Source organism: Lissotriton helveticus, chromosome 1_1, assembly GCF_964261635.1.
Source record: "Lissotriton helveticus chromosome 1_1, aLisHel1.1, whole genome shotgun sequence".
In the NCBI taxonomy this organism is placed as follows: domain Eukaryota; kingdom Metazoa; phylum Chordata; class Amphibia; order Caudata; family Salamandridae; genus Lissotriton; species Lissotriton helveticus.
In genome coordinates, this window is record NC_136057.1 from 652798315 (window position 1) to 652812430 (window position 14116).

Here is a 14116-nt window from a genome sequence, read left to right on the forward strand (position 1 = left end):
GAAACTCTGCAGCAGATTGGTTTTTAACCCATAACATATTATTAAACACAATGCCTCCCTCCAGCCGCGAAGGCCATAGCCAGCGTAGCAGAATGCTGCAGTCCACAGGCAACATTTAACTTTCCCTTTCATGAATGTAGTTTCTACATCATATAACATAACCTTGTGGGACTGCTAAATAAGGCATACGGCAGTAAGGGATTAGCCAATTTTACCAAGATTTTGGGGCAGAGCATATACACTTGGGACCGGATAACAATGCCCCCCGTATGCAGAGTTCAAAAACTTGCAGCATCAGTCCCTCTAAATTTAACAGTGCGAAAAAGGCACTTTCTCACAGATATATATAGGTACCTGCAGTGCTAGAGGTGGGAGGATGGGCCACTCCGGACAGGATACTGCTAAGGTGGCATGGCCAAGAGCAGGGGACAGGAGGATGTCTGACAGCCAGCACCATTGCCTTTATTATTAAAAGTATTATTAAAGTTATATTTGTTAACTGTGTATTCACTCTTAAGAATTCCCCTGCGGGTCTGAACACTATACTAAGTTTCATTCTGAGGTTAAAAAGAGGCACAGTATCATTGATCTTTAGAGGGATGCTATGCAGAGTCGAGTTGCTACCACTCAAAAGTCTGTTCAGCCAAGTTTGTGTAGCTTCATTTCTGGCATTGCGGGCAGCAAGGTGCTGAGATCAACTTGGTTTGCATTTCACAAATTTCTGTTAAAGAAACATTGGACTTGTGTTTCAGAAGGCATAACAATCCATACAAGCAGTCTTGATCTGCAGTAAAGCCAGTGAGGATTCCAAAAGTGCTATGACACATTCTTAGGGTTGTCTCCAAGTCGGTTTTATACCTGCATGACCGACATTGTAATTTTCCAGCCAGAACAAAAATTTGAGAATGCACCTCTAGAAAGTATTTTTTTCCTTATCAGTGCATACTTTAAATGGTAAATGTGAGAAGAAAATGCTTAAGAATGTGTTCTACATCTTTCCAAATGTCCATTGACTGATAATTAATGTGAACCAAGACAGAAAGACCTTGTTAAAAACAAATACATGCTAGTTAATTTGTTTCTAATAAATGATGTCTGGGCCTTTGCAGATGCACACTGTTTTTCTCTGAAAAGGATCGCAACCCAACACATGGTTCTTGTGCTGCTCTGATTGGGCGCTTGTTGCAGGAGAGGAGTATTACAAGGAAAATGTGGCGTCAGGCCCACCAATGTAGTCTAACTGCTGCAGTTTGAACCTATAGACTGACCTGTCAAAATAACCCTTTTGATGGGGGGAAAAATCTCCCATTTATACATTTTTAAGTCACTCCAAAGCAGGGTGTGCACTATTTAAAAGAAGGGGCATATACAATTTGATGTTTGCATGTCCTTACCATGAGAGGACCCCAGCAGCTATTTTCACTGTGGAAGACTCTAATGGATCTAAGAGGAAAATTGAAATGAAGGTTAACCTAATAATGTTGTTATCTTGGAAAGTGAAAAGGTAGAAAAATGGTTAAACCACTATTTTCCAATGTTCATTCAAAATTCAATTCAATTGTGAAGCAAGATTTTGAATAATTATTTAGGGAAAGTAATTTTATTTCCATGCCTGGAGTCCCTGGAGGCTAATTTAAATTAGACTTCCAGCCACAACCCTGACAGTTCTTGACCTTAATGATGTGTTGCAACTGCTCCCAGAGCAGGAACAATGGCTGTGGCCTTTTCCCCAGAAAATCTGGGGTGAGGGAGGTGACAGATATCATCTCTAGTAGAACAGATGGGGTGGATCCAGCAACTTCTTACCTTTAAAGGGACCATGGTGTGACCTGTCTATTTACAATTAAGTTTAAGGGGAGACCTGAGGAAGGAGAGGCCTTTATTCTATAGGTCCTTTGTAGTAAGTTGGGCACTAGGCCAGTGGAGGGAGAGTTAGTTCCAGAACCAATTTGGTGTAGCTGAGGAGGGAACTGTTTATTTCTTAAACACACCACTGGTTGGCCAACTGTCTCCAGCTGATCAACAGGATTGGATCGTACTGGTGTCCTCTGCAAGAGTGGAACACTAGATCTTCACAGCGTCAGAGGAATCTTGCAGCAGATGTGTCTGATTTCAATGTAACTTCATCAAATTCATATCCCAAGAAATGCACCTGAGCACACCAACACAATGTTATTTTTATCCTCATACAGTGGTGAAGCATCAAAGAAGAACGGCTCCAGTCAATAAAATTCTGAGTTCTAATTTACAATCTTTGAATGAGTAGTTCACAGCAGTCGATGTATCCGATCATGAGTATTTTATTCCATTAGAGACAAAGAAACGGCAGCCGACGTGCATTTCGTTCTCCTTGACTTTCTCAAGGCTTTTATTCAAAATTACGATGAACACTGCTTTCCAATGTACCGGAATCGAAATTTCAAATATATGAAAAGATTTCTCCGCTGTGGATATATCAATTGCCAATTGGGATCTCTTTCAATCATGAAGAAACCGAGGCTTACGTAGTCAGAGTGAACGATATGATGCTTCATTAAAAACATTTTTTTAAATATCTTTATTGTTTTCTTTATTTTATTGTTCCTTACAATGATTGTTCACCTTCACATTACAAGTTGCATGATAATACAAATAAGTTAAAATGAAAAAACAACATGGAGATCTACGTAATACAATCATATGCCATCCAAGTGCGGATTATTGCTCCGTACTTTAAAGGTCTAGGCATTGCATGTCGCAACGCTCACATCCTAAATACAGCAGATTTCAGCCTATGTAATGGCATGTTCTCCTGTTGCAATAGTAATTGCTAGCACCCTGCATCAGCATTGTTGATCTTAAACAGTATGCTTTTATACAGCATATACGTCATCAGAAGGCGTAATGGAAATCCATGTAGAGTCATTTCGAACCCCAATAATAATACTTCACAAATAAAAGGAAGGAGAGAGGAAGGGGGTATACCAATAAGACATTTGTTTTCCAACAACATCTACTAACAATCTACTTGTAACAATAAAATAAAAAGGCTGTCATTAAGTGAGGATTGTAACATTCTTCACTGGGCTGCGTATAGGTCTGCGCATTACTGCCTCCTGCAGTAGGGGAGTGCATCAGAGCGAGACTCAGCCTTATGAAGATGTATGAGGGGCAGTAGAGTGTCGGTGTGCGTTCCGGTAGGCAAAGGGGATATTGGGCCCACCACATCAAAGGCCTACTATGTTGCAGTTCCCAACAGGTGGTAATGCCCTCACGCTGATATCATACCCCCGTGAACTAGGGCAGCTGACATGCATATGTGAACCATATGATGCTTCATGCATCTCTTTCAATCCAAAGTGTCAAAATCCATGCCAGCCATAAATGTTACCCATATTGTAATGATGGGCGTTCGTACCGTCATAAGTACAGGCATTCAAACTTCCAGTCTCGGAAATCTCGACATGCTTCCAAAGTTGTTTGTGTACACAATAGAAATTGGAACAGAATTGGATCGTACAGGTGTCCTCTGCAGGAGAGAGTTCTATCCCCCAAGTGCTGCCCCTGAGGTCCTCGGGAAGTGACAATAGGAGTTGGTCCAGAAACTCTGAAATATTGGTTTGGACCACTAGATCTTCAGACAGTCAGTGGAATCTTGCAGCAGATGTTTCTGATTTCAATGGAACTTCATCAAATTCATATACAGGTTTGCTCATTGGAGGATTTTCAGCTCCATAAAAAAACTAAGTACGACAGTAGAAAATGAGACTAGCAAAATTCACAAAAAGTGTCTGCCCAAAGACAGTGAAATTTGATTATCTACTGCTCAAAGCTTCTCCCCTCAAAACCAACTGCTTCAGTGGGACCTCATTCAGGAGCTATCTGGCTTTTGAGAGGACTTTGGTGGCTACAGCTTGCAACCTTGCTCCACATAAGGATTTAACTTTCTATTTCAGAACCTAAATCAGTAAGCAAAATCATTGACTGGGACGGACCCACTTGATGCGTCTAATCATTCCTCCATTGCAATCGGTCTGAAATTGTGATTTGGACCTTGTCAAAGGCAACAAGGGTAAAAAACAGATTTGTCCCTTAAATCTTTAAAGAATCATATCTTTAAAGAATCATATCTCCAATTCCCCTTATTTGTTTTTTTCATTTAATTTTTTTTGTTTGGGTATTATTTTTTCTTTATTACAATTTCCGTATTTAACATGCAGAATCACATCTCCTTCAGAAAAGAACTGAAAACATGGCTATTCGATACAAAGTAAACCCCTCCCTCCAGCGCCTTGAGACCCTCTGGGTGAGTAGTGCGCTTTATAAATACCTGAACTTGTGTGATGGCTTTTTAACTAGGTGCTTTACATGTTTTCAGTAGTTGAGCTAAGATTTCAATTACTGATACCTTTTCCTGGACCTAACAAGTTAGTGTTTTTATTAGTTGTGGTGGACTACCATCCACTCCAATTTATAAATCACTTTCTCAAAATGCCTTATCGCTGTTTTGTTTTATTGTTATATTATTCACCTGGAAGGTAATTTATAGCTGAATATATCATTTGGATAATTTCATTTATTGGTTGTTATGAACTATTATTTGCTATACAAACAAGTTAAACTTTTCAAAGGGTGTGTGACTACTGCATCTCTATTAGAACATTCAGAAATATCAATACAGCAGACATTACTACTGCTGTATGTCTAAAACTATGAACATTGATACTTTTGCATCAGTTTGATCCTCATTGAGATCCATTTCTTATTCTGACACTTCTGCTTTTAGCAAGCATCATGTATTATTTCACTCTGAAGACATGTAAAGGATTAACATCAAAACAAGTTTCCAATTTGTTTGATCAACTTCATCTCACTGGTGCCACATACTTTCCTGAGATCCTCAAGGAATGGAATGTCTTTTTGGTATTCTAGACATGTGTGTGGGAGTATCATCTGTTTCTGTCCATCAAGATTTGGTTAACTGGATGATACATTGTAGGTGTTTAATTAGTCATTCAGCACTTCCACAAAACCTGATTTGTTGCTATTTTGTTAATTTCTGTATAGCATATACTTGAGCCTGGCCTTAAATAGCTTTATCTTTCCATTGGTTTTTACTTCACTTAATCCTTTACTTGCATGTAGTTGAGGAATCCAGTGAATCAAAACTAATTTGGTGGCAGTGTCCTTTCTGCTTTGAGCATTTCAGAAATCCCCACTTATTAAATGTTGCCGCCAAATGCATGTAGGGTATGTGGCTGCAATGGATGAAAAAAACAGCATTTTATGGAATACTACACTTTCATTCATATTGGCAAACAGATATTTCAACAATGGTACTGTCAACAGAAGTAGTCCCAACAACATTCACACTGCAAATGGTAGTTTTGGCATTATTAGCATTTTGGGTCATGCTACCTGAAGACAGGAAGATGTGACACATTTTCAGAGCTTTTCATCCCGCATCTGGAACAACACTTTTTCCATGAATATCAATGCGCTGCGATTCTTATGAACCCATTGATGATTGCACATTGTAGGCTCTTACGCCTGATGAAGAAGGCTCCACAAAGAATCATTCCATCATTAGTTTCAGAGAGTTACCAAATGTTATTCATATGTTTATAGAACTTCAGAGTTTACACATCAGTGTCTAACAAATGTTTTTTGGGTGTCACACATGTGTGTTCACTGTAGGTAAGTGAACAATTTCCATACCTTCAATAAAGTGCAGGTCTTTGCTGTGGGTTTAGCCATTTGTTATAGTATGTTCTGTGCAAGACTTGAAGGTAGTTGATGTATTCTCTTCTGTATGAGTTCTAGGTACCGGTTTTGGAAAATGGTGCCTTAACATATATGTTCAGCATGATCATAATCTTCTCCCAGTTTGCACATAATTTTGAAATCATATTTTTATATTTATACTTTTCATTAGTATTTGTGTTCTGGTACCTTGGCCCTTTGATGTCGGTTTATGGGGAGCAGTGCCTGATGTGCTATGATAGTAAAGGTTACAACACACATACAACACTGATAGTATTGAAAAGCATATAATAATGTAGGACTTGAACACAAAATTCCTTGGGTGGATTGAGAGGATTGTGCATAGGTATGCTGGGCAGCATCTCCAGTTATCTAGTATGCTGCTGATGCAACATTTTATTTGATTCCTATCAAACTGCCTGGCATACTGTATTTTGCCTTAGCTTTGTGAGCTCCTTTATTTGCATGCTTGTGTGGCAAACATCGAATCATCAAAATGCATGGTGTAGTGGTAGTGACCACAGACAATCTTTATGACTTCAGTGGCATCATTGTGATATCATATGAACTTTGACCATGAATCCCAGAAACGGAATACAAAACTTGGGCAATGTTACCACTACAGTGGAGGTCACATCATAATTTGCCCTGTGGGACCGCCATCTTGTAGGGTGGTGATCCCAAATATGATTACATTGCAGCGGGACAAAAGTCCATCTGCCATTCGAATGACTCCTAATTTTCATGCACTAATTAGTCTTATTAAATTTTTTTAGAATTAATTTATGTAAGTATATTTATTAGTAAGAGGAAACCTTTGCCATGACAGAATGTAGTAAAACATAGAACTAAGGTACATTAAATTGAACGTGCAGACAGAATTTAATGAAATCCGCAGCTGTTCATATTTTTGGACTTACAAAGAAATAACATCAAACTATATTTCCTTGAATAGTCTACCTTCACTTGTAAAGTTTACCTTCACATACACTTTGAATGTACATGTATGTGTACTTATTAAAGACGTTAGATAATAGTCTCTAACTAATGCCAATTGCCAATGTTTTATTGCAATTGGAGTATTCAAAACATAAACACTTAATAAAGACTCATTTTATATTTATCAATTTTTAAGCAAAGCAATTTTGAAGTAATATGTGTTGATCTGTGTGTGAAAAATTCTTCCAGTTATACATTAAGTATATATTATAAGCCAAAGCAGAGTTTGTTTGTTGTATATGTTCCAACCCGATGTGAGTGTGGGACTCAAGCTACGTGTAAACAATGATGGCTCAACAAGTCTGCAGTATGAAAATTATTCCCATTTTAATGTATCATGTTACTATTACAGTTGGTCATAAATTATGTTTGAATTAATAAATACATGTGTATCCTTTCGCCTTTGCTACAACACCATCATCTTAGATATTAAATGACTGACCAATTTTGCACATTACCATGATAAGAAAAATATTGTTGTTTTATCCTACAAAATATATACAGTGGGAATGAATATTTATTTTAAGTAATAAGAATTAATTATGACTTTTCAATTCTATACAATATGTTATGTTATTGTGATTTCTAAAGCGCATGAATACCAAACGGTGTCTTGTGCTAGCAGTCCTGAGTAAACTATATAGCCCTATTACAGATCTAAAGATTATTGATCATAGAGCGAAGTTGAAACAGCATTGCGTGCCAATGCTGGAACGCAGCATACATGGTTACTTACAGCCTTCGTAAATGTCTGTTGGAATATGCACTGCCGCATGTTGGTAAGATGTTTGTCTTCGAAAAACAGGGTCTTCCTGAAACAATGGTTTAATCCGTTGACTCCCAGAGTTACTTTCATTCTTTTCAGGCTGGGCATTAAAAATAATAAGAGAGAGAATTTTAATTGAATAAGCAACATTTTCTTTTGCAGATTGAACAACGAGTCACAGTATAGTGCAATGTTAAATCTACCGGGTAATCAGGAAAACAAGGTGTGTTTTCTACCCAAACACTGAATAATCATCCTGAAAAAATAGGGAATGACTTATGACTGTAAATTGAAAGTTCATTCAAAATGTGACTGTGCTCACACGAGAGAATACATGTTCAGACAATAAACGAATTGTGCATTGTTGTTATTAAAACGCTGGGTTGTGAAAGGGCAATGAAATTATAATTTGAATCTAGAGAATTGTATTTTTGGGGTATTAGTACACATTAAGTAACGCATGCATCTTCGAATAATTTTAAGTCACTGCCTTAAAACTAGGAATGTTTAACCTTGCAGTGTACTTGATTGTCTAAAATGTTATGTATTCAAAACCATAATACAAACATTTGTTGCATTTACTCAAGAAATATTTGATCAGTGCCCCTTCTCATTCTCTCAAAAGGCATGCACCTTTGGATAAGTTAAGGTGTCATATATTGGTGAACTCAGATTTTTGGTGTAATAGTCAAAACATGACTTTTTGGAGACTAGGAAAGAACAACATATTAATATAAGCAGAGCCACTAATAAAGGTGAACTTGGCCCAAGCACACAACCCATATTTATTTGTTAATTGGCAAAGCTCTGAGTGAAATTCCACAAAATAAGTGGCAAGAAAGAGGTAATAACACAAGAGAAAACGACAAAGGATTGCCGTATGTAGCTGCCACCTTAGCCAACACCTCCAGCAAAACCTCCTCTGAAGTCCAGGCCCAGTTAGAGGCACTCTGGAAAGCAAACTGCAAAGTGGTGAATAAAGAACTAAAAGAAATGTAATATTCTAAGCAGAAACATAGCAGGATTAAAACAAAAACTAGAGTGCAGTGATAGGATCGCTTTCATTGTGAAACAAATATCTTGTTTCATTAGATGTGGACCAGTGATGATACATTGATGGATAGCTTTATAACATTTTTTGTGATGCCGAGTAAAAAAAAAGGGAGGTCTTAGTGATCTCAGTCTCAGTTTCCTTGGCTATCGGCATAACATGTAACTGGGATGTCAGCAGAAAGGTACAACACATTGTCTTGTGTTGTGTGCTAGAGAAAAATATCATTTTATGACGAAGCTGAAGCTAGTAGTAGAAAACTATTGAGCAATTCAGAAGACCTGCACTAAGTGTGTCATTCTCATCTTTTGCTATTTAAATACAAGATCCAGCCTAAGAATGACAGAAAAAGGACTACAGGAGGAAGAAAGCAGCATGTGAGGATTGTCTTAGGCAGACATAAAGTGGAATATACGCTCAGGGAGAGGGGGACAGTTTACCACTTCGCTGCATGAAAGCAGCACCAGGATTGGTGACTGCAGCTTTCTGGTCCCACACTGGAGCATGCCTTCCTGCCTGTCTGGATCCCAGCAAGAAAGACAGCGTGCCAGTGGTGGTGAGTGGGCTGTGGCAGGGCCGCTTACTGCTGAGCGTTATTGCATTTAAACCTGTTTTGTGTATCGCCTTAGTTGTAATCATCGGCACAGTACTTTTAACTAATTTTTATTGGGGCACGAAGGGTGTTTTTAACGGTACTGAAATACAGGCACTTACTTGCTTGGGGGCCCGCAATAGTGGTACTTGGAAGCCTGGTCTCAATTCCCTCCTTCCCGCCCGGGTCCGACGCGGTGAGAGCACCGTTGCGCGGAGGGCGTGGAAGGTGTAGAGACAGGCACTTCTGGTTGGGGGACGGTTAGCGCTCCAGTCGACAGACCCTGAGCAGGCATTAGGGATATAAGGCGAATGCTCAAACGGACGCACAGCGGATGCGCGCTGCGGGCGCGCCAAAGGTAAGCCCGTGTGCGCCCGTCCGCGGACGTTCGAGGGCCGGGGCCCCAACCCCTGGCCATTTTGATGCGAAAATTCATTATGGCAGGGAGGAATTGATAAATCTATGCCCGCGGTTGCACCCTGCTTGCAGGCACAGCATGTCAGCCATGCAAGATAGCACGTGTCAAGAATGCTCTTTTATTTGGAGCCTAGGGCACACTCGGCAGGAGGTAAGAGGGTCTCTCTCAGGTGGCCTACTAAATAGCATATCCCTGAGCAAACATAAAATTGAAATTTTGGAGCTACTCGAAGACGCAAATTTAGACCTTCTGTTCCTCATGGAAACATGGCTGGGAGATGATTCCGATCCGGACATCATAGAGGCACTTCCACCCGGATATTCCATGACCAGAATTGACAGAGCAGAAGGCAGAGGGGGTGGGATTGCGATTATCACCAGATCTCCTCTGGAGAGTATGATGGAGCCTATTTCTATATGGGACAGCGAGGCGGGCCTTTTTACAATAAAGATTAATTCCAATTTCTCGGTTACTGGGATTTTGATATATGCCGCCAGGTTCCACTACCCGTTTTAGACCCAGTCTGCTTGATAGTATTGCCCATGTAGTTATAAGACAAAGCTAACTCTTAGTTTTAGGGGACCTGAATCTACACTTGGAGAACCCCTTGCATAAGGAGGCAGCCGATCTGCGTCAGGACTTACAGTCGTTACATCTGGACTTAAAATCCTGTTGTCCTACACATCAGCAAGGACACCTACTCAACCCGGTGTTTGCCAGCTTGGAGGAAGTTGAGGTGAAGGCTCCTCTCCCTGTCCCCTGGTCTGACCACTTTTTTGTACCGTATATATCGCTGCCCACGAGTGTTTGCCAGGAGAAAAATTCGAGCGGTAACCCGCGTAGAAAGTGGAAAAACTTTGCCTAGGACAATTTTAACAGAGAACTGACTGGGGGTGGACCACCGGGAGGGTCTGATTTTAAGACAGCATGTGAGAATCTGGAGAGGCGTATCATTTTTCCCCTCAATAGGGTGGCACGGCTGCTCCCGAACAAAGTTAGAGACAGAGGGCACAAAACCGCTCCCTGGTTTACTCCCGCTCTACAGGTGGCCAAAGTGGTATGTAAGCACCTGGAGAGGCAGTGGAGGAAAGGTTTTAAGATCCAGGACAGACGGTTATATCGGCTGGTGCAGAGGAGCTATCAAAACATGCTTAGACGGGCTAAAGCCACACATTACAAAGATAGAATTGGAGTTGCTGAGAATTCCACCAAAGAACTTTTTAAAATCTTTAAAGAAATATCTTCCTTGGTTACAGTGCCGAGCTGTGGGTCCGTTGAAGAGTGCAATCGGATAGCAGAGTACTTCTCGGAGAAGGTGGAAAAAATCTATTCATCCTTCTCAGGTAGCTCAGTCAGTGGGGCTGATTTTGAAGAACAGATGCAGGACAGTAGTTCAGGGCTGAGTCTGAGTAATCTCGTGGTCCCCCCCCCCATAGTCCTTAAAGAGCATCTGTTTGAGCGTAAAATCTGGCTCCCCTAGAGACCCTGCTCCACCCAAAGTGATGGGGGCTAGTTTGGACGCCCTTGAACCTTATATCAGGCATGTGCTAGAAACCTCGTTTACACAGCACATGTTGCCTGATTGTTGGAAACGAGCGATTGTCCTCCCAATCAGAAAAAAAACGAATGTAAGCCTGGACATATTAGAAAATCTGCGTCCTATTTCCCTCTTGCCTTATCTGGCTAAAGTGGCGGAGAAGGTGGTCAATCACCAACTTATGGCCCATTTGGAAGCCGCCAGTCTCCTTCACCCTTCACAATCTGGTTTTCGGATGGGCCACTCTACAGAAACTGCATTACGGAAACCCTCAGACAAGGGGCAGACGCGGGACACACCATGGCACTGATTATGCTAGATCTAAGTGCCACGTTCAGACACTGTGGCACACTACACCTTGCTACTGTGTCTGAACAAGGGTGGCGTCTCAGGTGCGGCCCTGAAATGGCTAAAATCTTTTCTAATTCGGCGCAGTTTCCAGGTCAGGCAGGGTGTATACTACTCCGAAGACACTAAATTGGAGCAGGGAGTTCCCCAGGGCTCTACCCTTAGTCCTTCCCTGTTCAATTTATACATGTCTCCTCTTCCGGAGATTGTGCAGAGCTTCGGAGTAGATGTAGTCTCTTATGCTGATGACACCCAGCTACTGATCTCCCTATCCCAGGCGCCTAGGGTTGCGGCTTCCAATTTCAGAGCCTGTATGCAGGAGCTTGCCTCCTGGATGGACAAGAACTGCCTGAAATTGAACGGCAGCAAGATGGAGGTGCTGGTGGTGGGAGGCATCAACTCTAGCTGGACCTCGGAATGGTGGCCTCCGAGTCTGGGTCCTATCCCTACCCCTTGCACTGAGGCAAAAAACCTGGGGATTTGGGTTGATCCTACTCTCTCGTATGATGGTCACATTCGAGGAGTTGTGGGGAAATGTTTTGGCGTATTAACAAAACTACGGAAAACGCTGGATCTTCTCCCATTAGGGGCTAGGAAGACGTTGATACACGCACTAATTACGTCTCGCCTTGACTATGGGAACGTACTCTACCTGGGAGCCACTGCAAAGGGCCTTGGAAGATTACAGGTTCTACAGAATGCCGCGGCTCGGTTGGCTCTCATGCAGCCCAGGACAGCAGTTTCAAAAAAAGGCACTTGACTCATTGCATTGGCTCCCAGCCAAGCAAAGAGTACTGTTCAAAATGTTTGTCATATGCCACCGTATCATCCATGGCGAGGGTCCGGCATACCTAAGAGACCTAGTTACCAAGTATGTTCCTAGTAGATCTCTTAGATCCAGCGGGATGGGACAGCTGGTAATCCCCAAGATAAAGAAGGCCAAAATGGGTGGTCGTTCCTTCCGGTTTCTAGCTGCTCAGAACTGGAATAGACTGCCGATCCCCCTGAGGCTAGAATGATCTCAAACTAAGTTCAGAAAGTTGTTAAAAACCCACCTGTTCTCTGCTTAGCGCAAGGCAGTTCCTGCTGTCGCTTCTGTCTACTCCCTCTCACCTAGCACGGGGACACGCCGAGATGGGGTAACCATGCGCTTTATAAATGTTACTATTATTATTATTATTGTTATCAAAGGTAAGTGCATTTTTCTAAAATGTATTAATAACTTTTTTGTTTGTCCTCCCACCCCACTATCCTCCTTACATGCCAGCCGCTACTGAAGGCAATGACATTAGAGATCTACTGGAGAGCAAGCTCTTCAAAGCGTTAGTAACGTATCTATTGGCCTAATTAACTCAAAACAATACCACCTCAGAGCAGAGTCTTCATGACGTACAGGGCAGCACTTTCCGTGAAAGGAACAAGGAGAATTTATGAACAGGCTTTATGGGGATTGGAAGACCCTCCTGCAGATTTCAAATTTAGAGTTCCAGGCAATGAGTTTTGGAGATATTTCTGAAGAGTATACAGGAGGAAAGACGCTGAGGACGTAAGGTGCCTTGACAAGGAGGGCGTAACCAACACAAAAGGTATCAGCACTCCAGCAAATGATACCGCAAGTTCCAGCTATATATTGAGGTGTTGGGGACATAATATTGATATTAATTAACCATAGATGAGGTTGCTACTGTTATCTACAAAGAAAAGACAAAATAAATGACCCTATATCTCATCAGGTCACAATGGATATCTATCAGGCAGGAGGGCATATATTGACCCAATACTCAGGATGATTTACAATGAAGTGTATATATATATATATATATATATATATATATATATATATATATTCACTGAAAAAACCATAGGTTATAGACCATATATAGTTAGGAATTAGCATTTAGAAAACCTTATTTTACTCACACAAAACCATTGAAATTCCATATATAGTTAGTTGCACTAACTATATATCGCGCACCCGCAATCCACTGCTGATGATGTCACATATTACATCATTCATGACATGGTCAGTGACATCACTGATGACATCATCTAGTGTCTGTGTGTTTTTGAAGTTTAAATACGTTTTACATATTGAAGAATGACTGGATGTATGGAAGACTGAGTGTGTGTGTGGCTGGCTGGGAGGTGTGTGACTGTGCATATCAATGTGTACTTGTATCAGTGATTGTATAAGAGAGTAAGTATGTGTTAGTATATGTGTGAAAAGTATGGTGTTCTGTGTTTAACTATAGATGAGGAAATCGAAGTGTGATTGATTCTTCACAGGACTGACTAGGTGTAGGAGTGCATATGATAGTGTTCTAATAATAACTGACTGTATGTATGAGTAATTGTATGGGTGAATGAGTGAATGTGTGTGTAGACGTACGAATCAGTGAGTGCGTATGTAGTAACTGGTATTGGTGTGTCATGATGTCATCAGTGATGTCATTTGAGATGTCATCAGTGATGTCATTTCAGATGTCATTAGTGATGTCATCAGTGATGTCACTGAAGTATGGTGTTCTGTGTTTAACTGTATAGATGAAGAAATGGAAGTGTGATTGATTCTTTACAGGACTGACTTGGTGTGTGAGTAACTCCATGGATGAGTGGCAGTGTGTGACTGTCTGCATAGGTGTATGAGTGCATATGATAGTGTT

General features: G+C 41.0%; 1 protein-coding gene across 2 annotated transcripts in view; it reads right to left on the reverse strand.

Annotated features, from left to right (window-relative positions):
• Positions 1-14116, reverse strand: part of CACNA2D1 (calcium voltage-gated channel auxiliary subunit alpha2delta 1) — a 1913432-nt gene that overhangs the window by 924466 nt on the left and 974850 nt on the right. For both annotated transcript variants that reach the window (XM_078674178.1, XM_078674177.1), the window contains exon 6: positions 7478-7607. In XM_078674178.1, coding sequence (XP_078530304.1) covers positions 7478-7607 — 130 coding nt within the window. The remainder of the gene's footprint in view (positions 1-7477; positions 7608-14116) is intronic.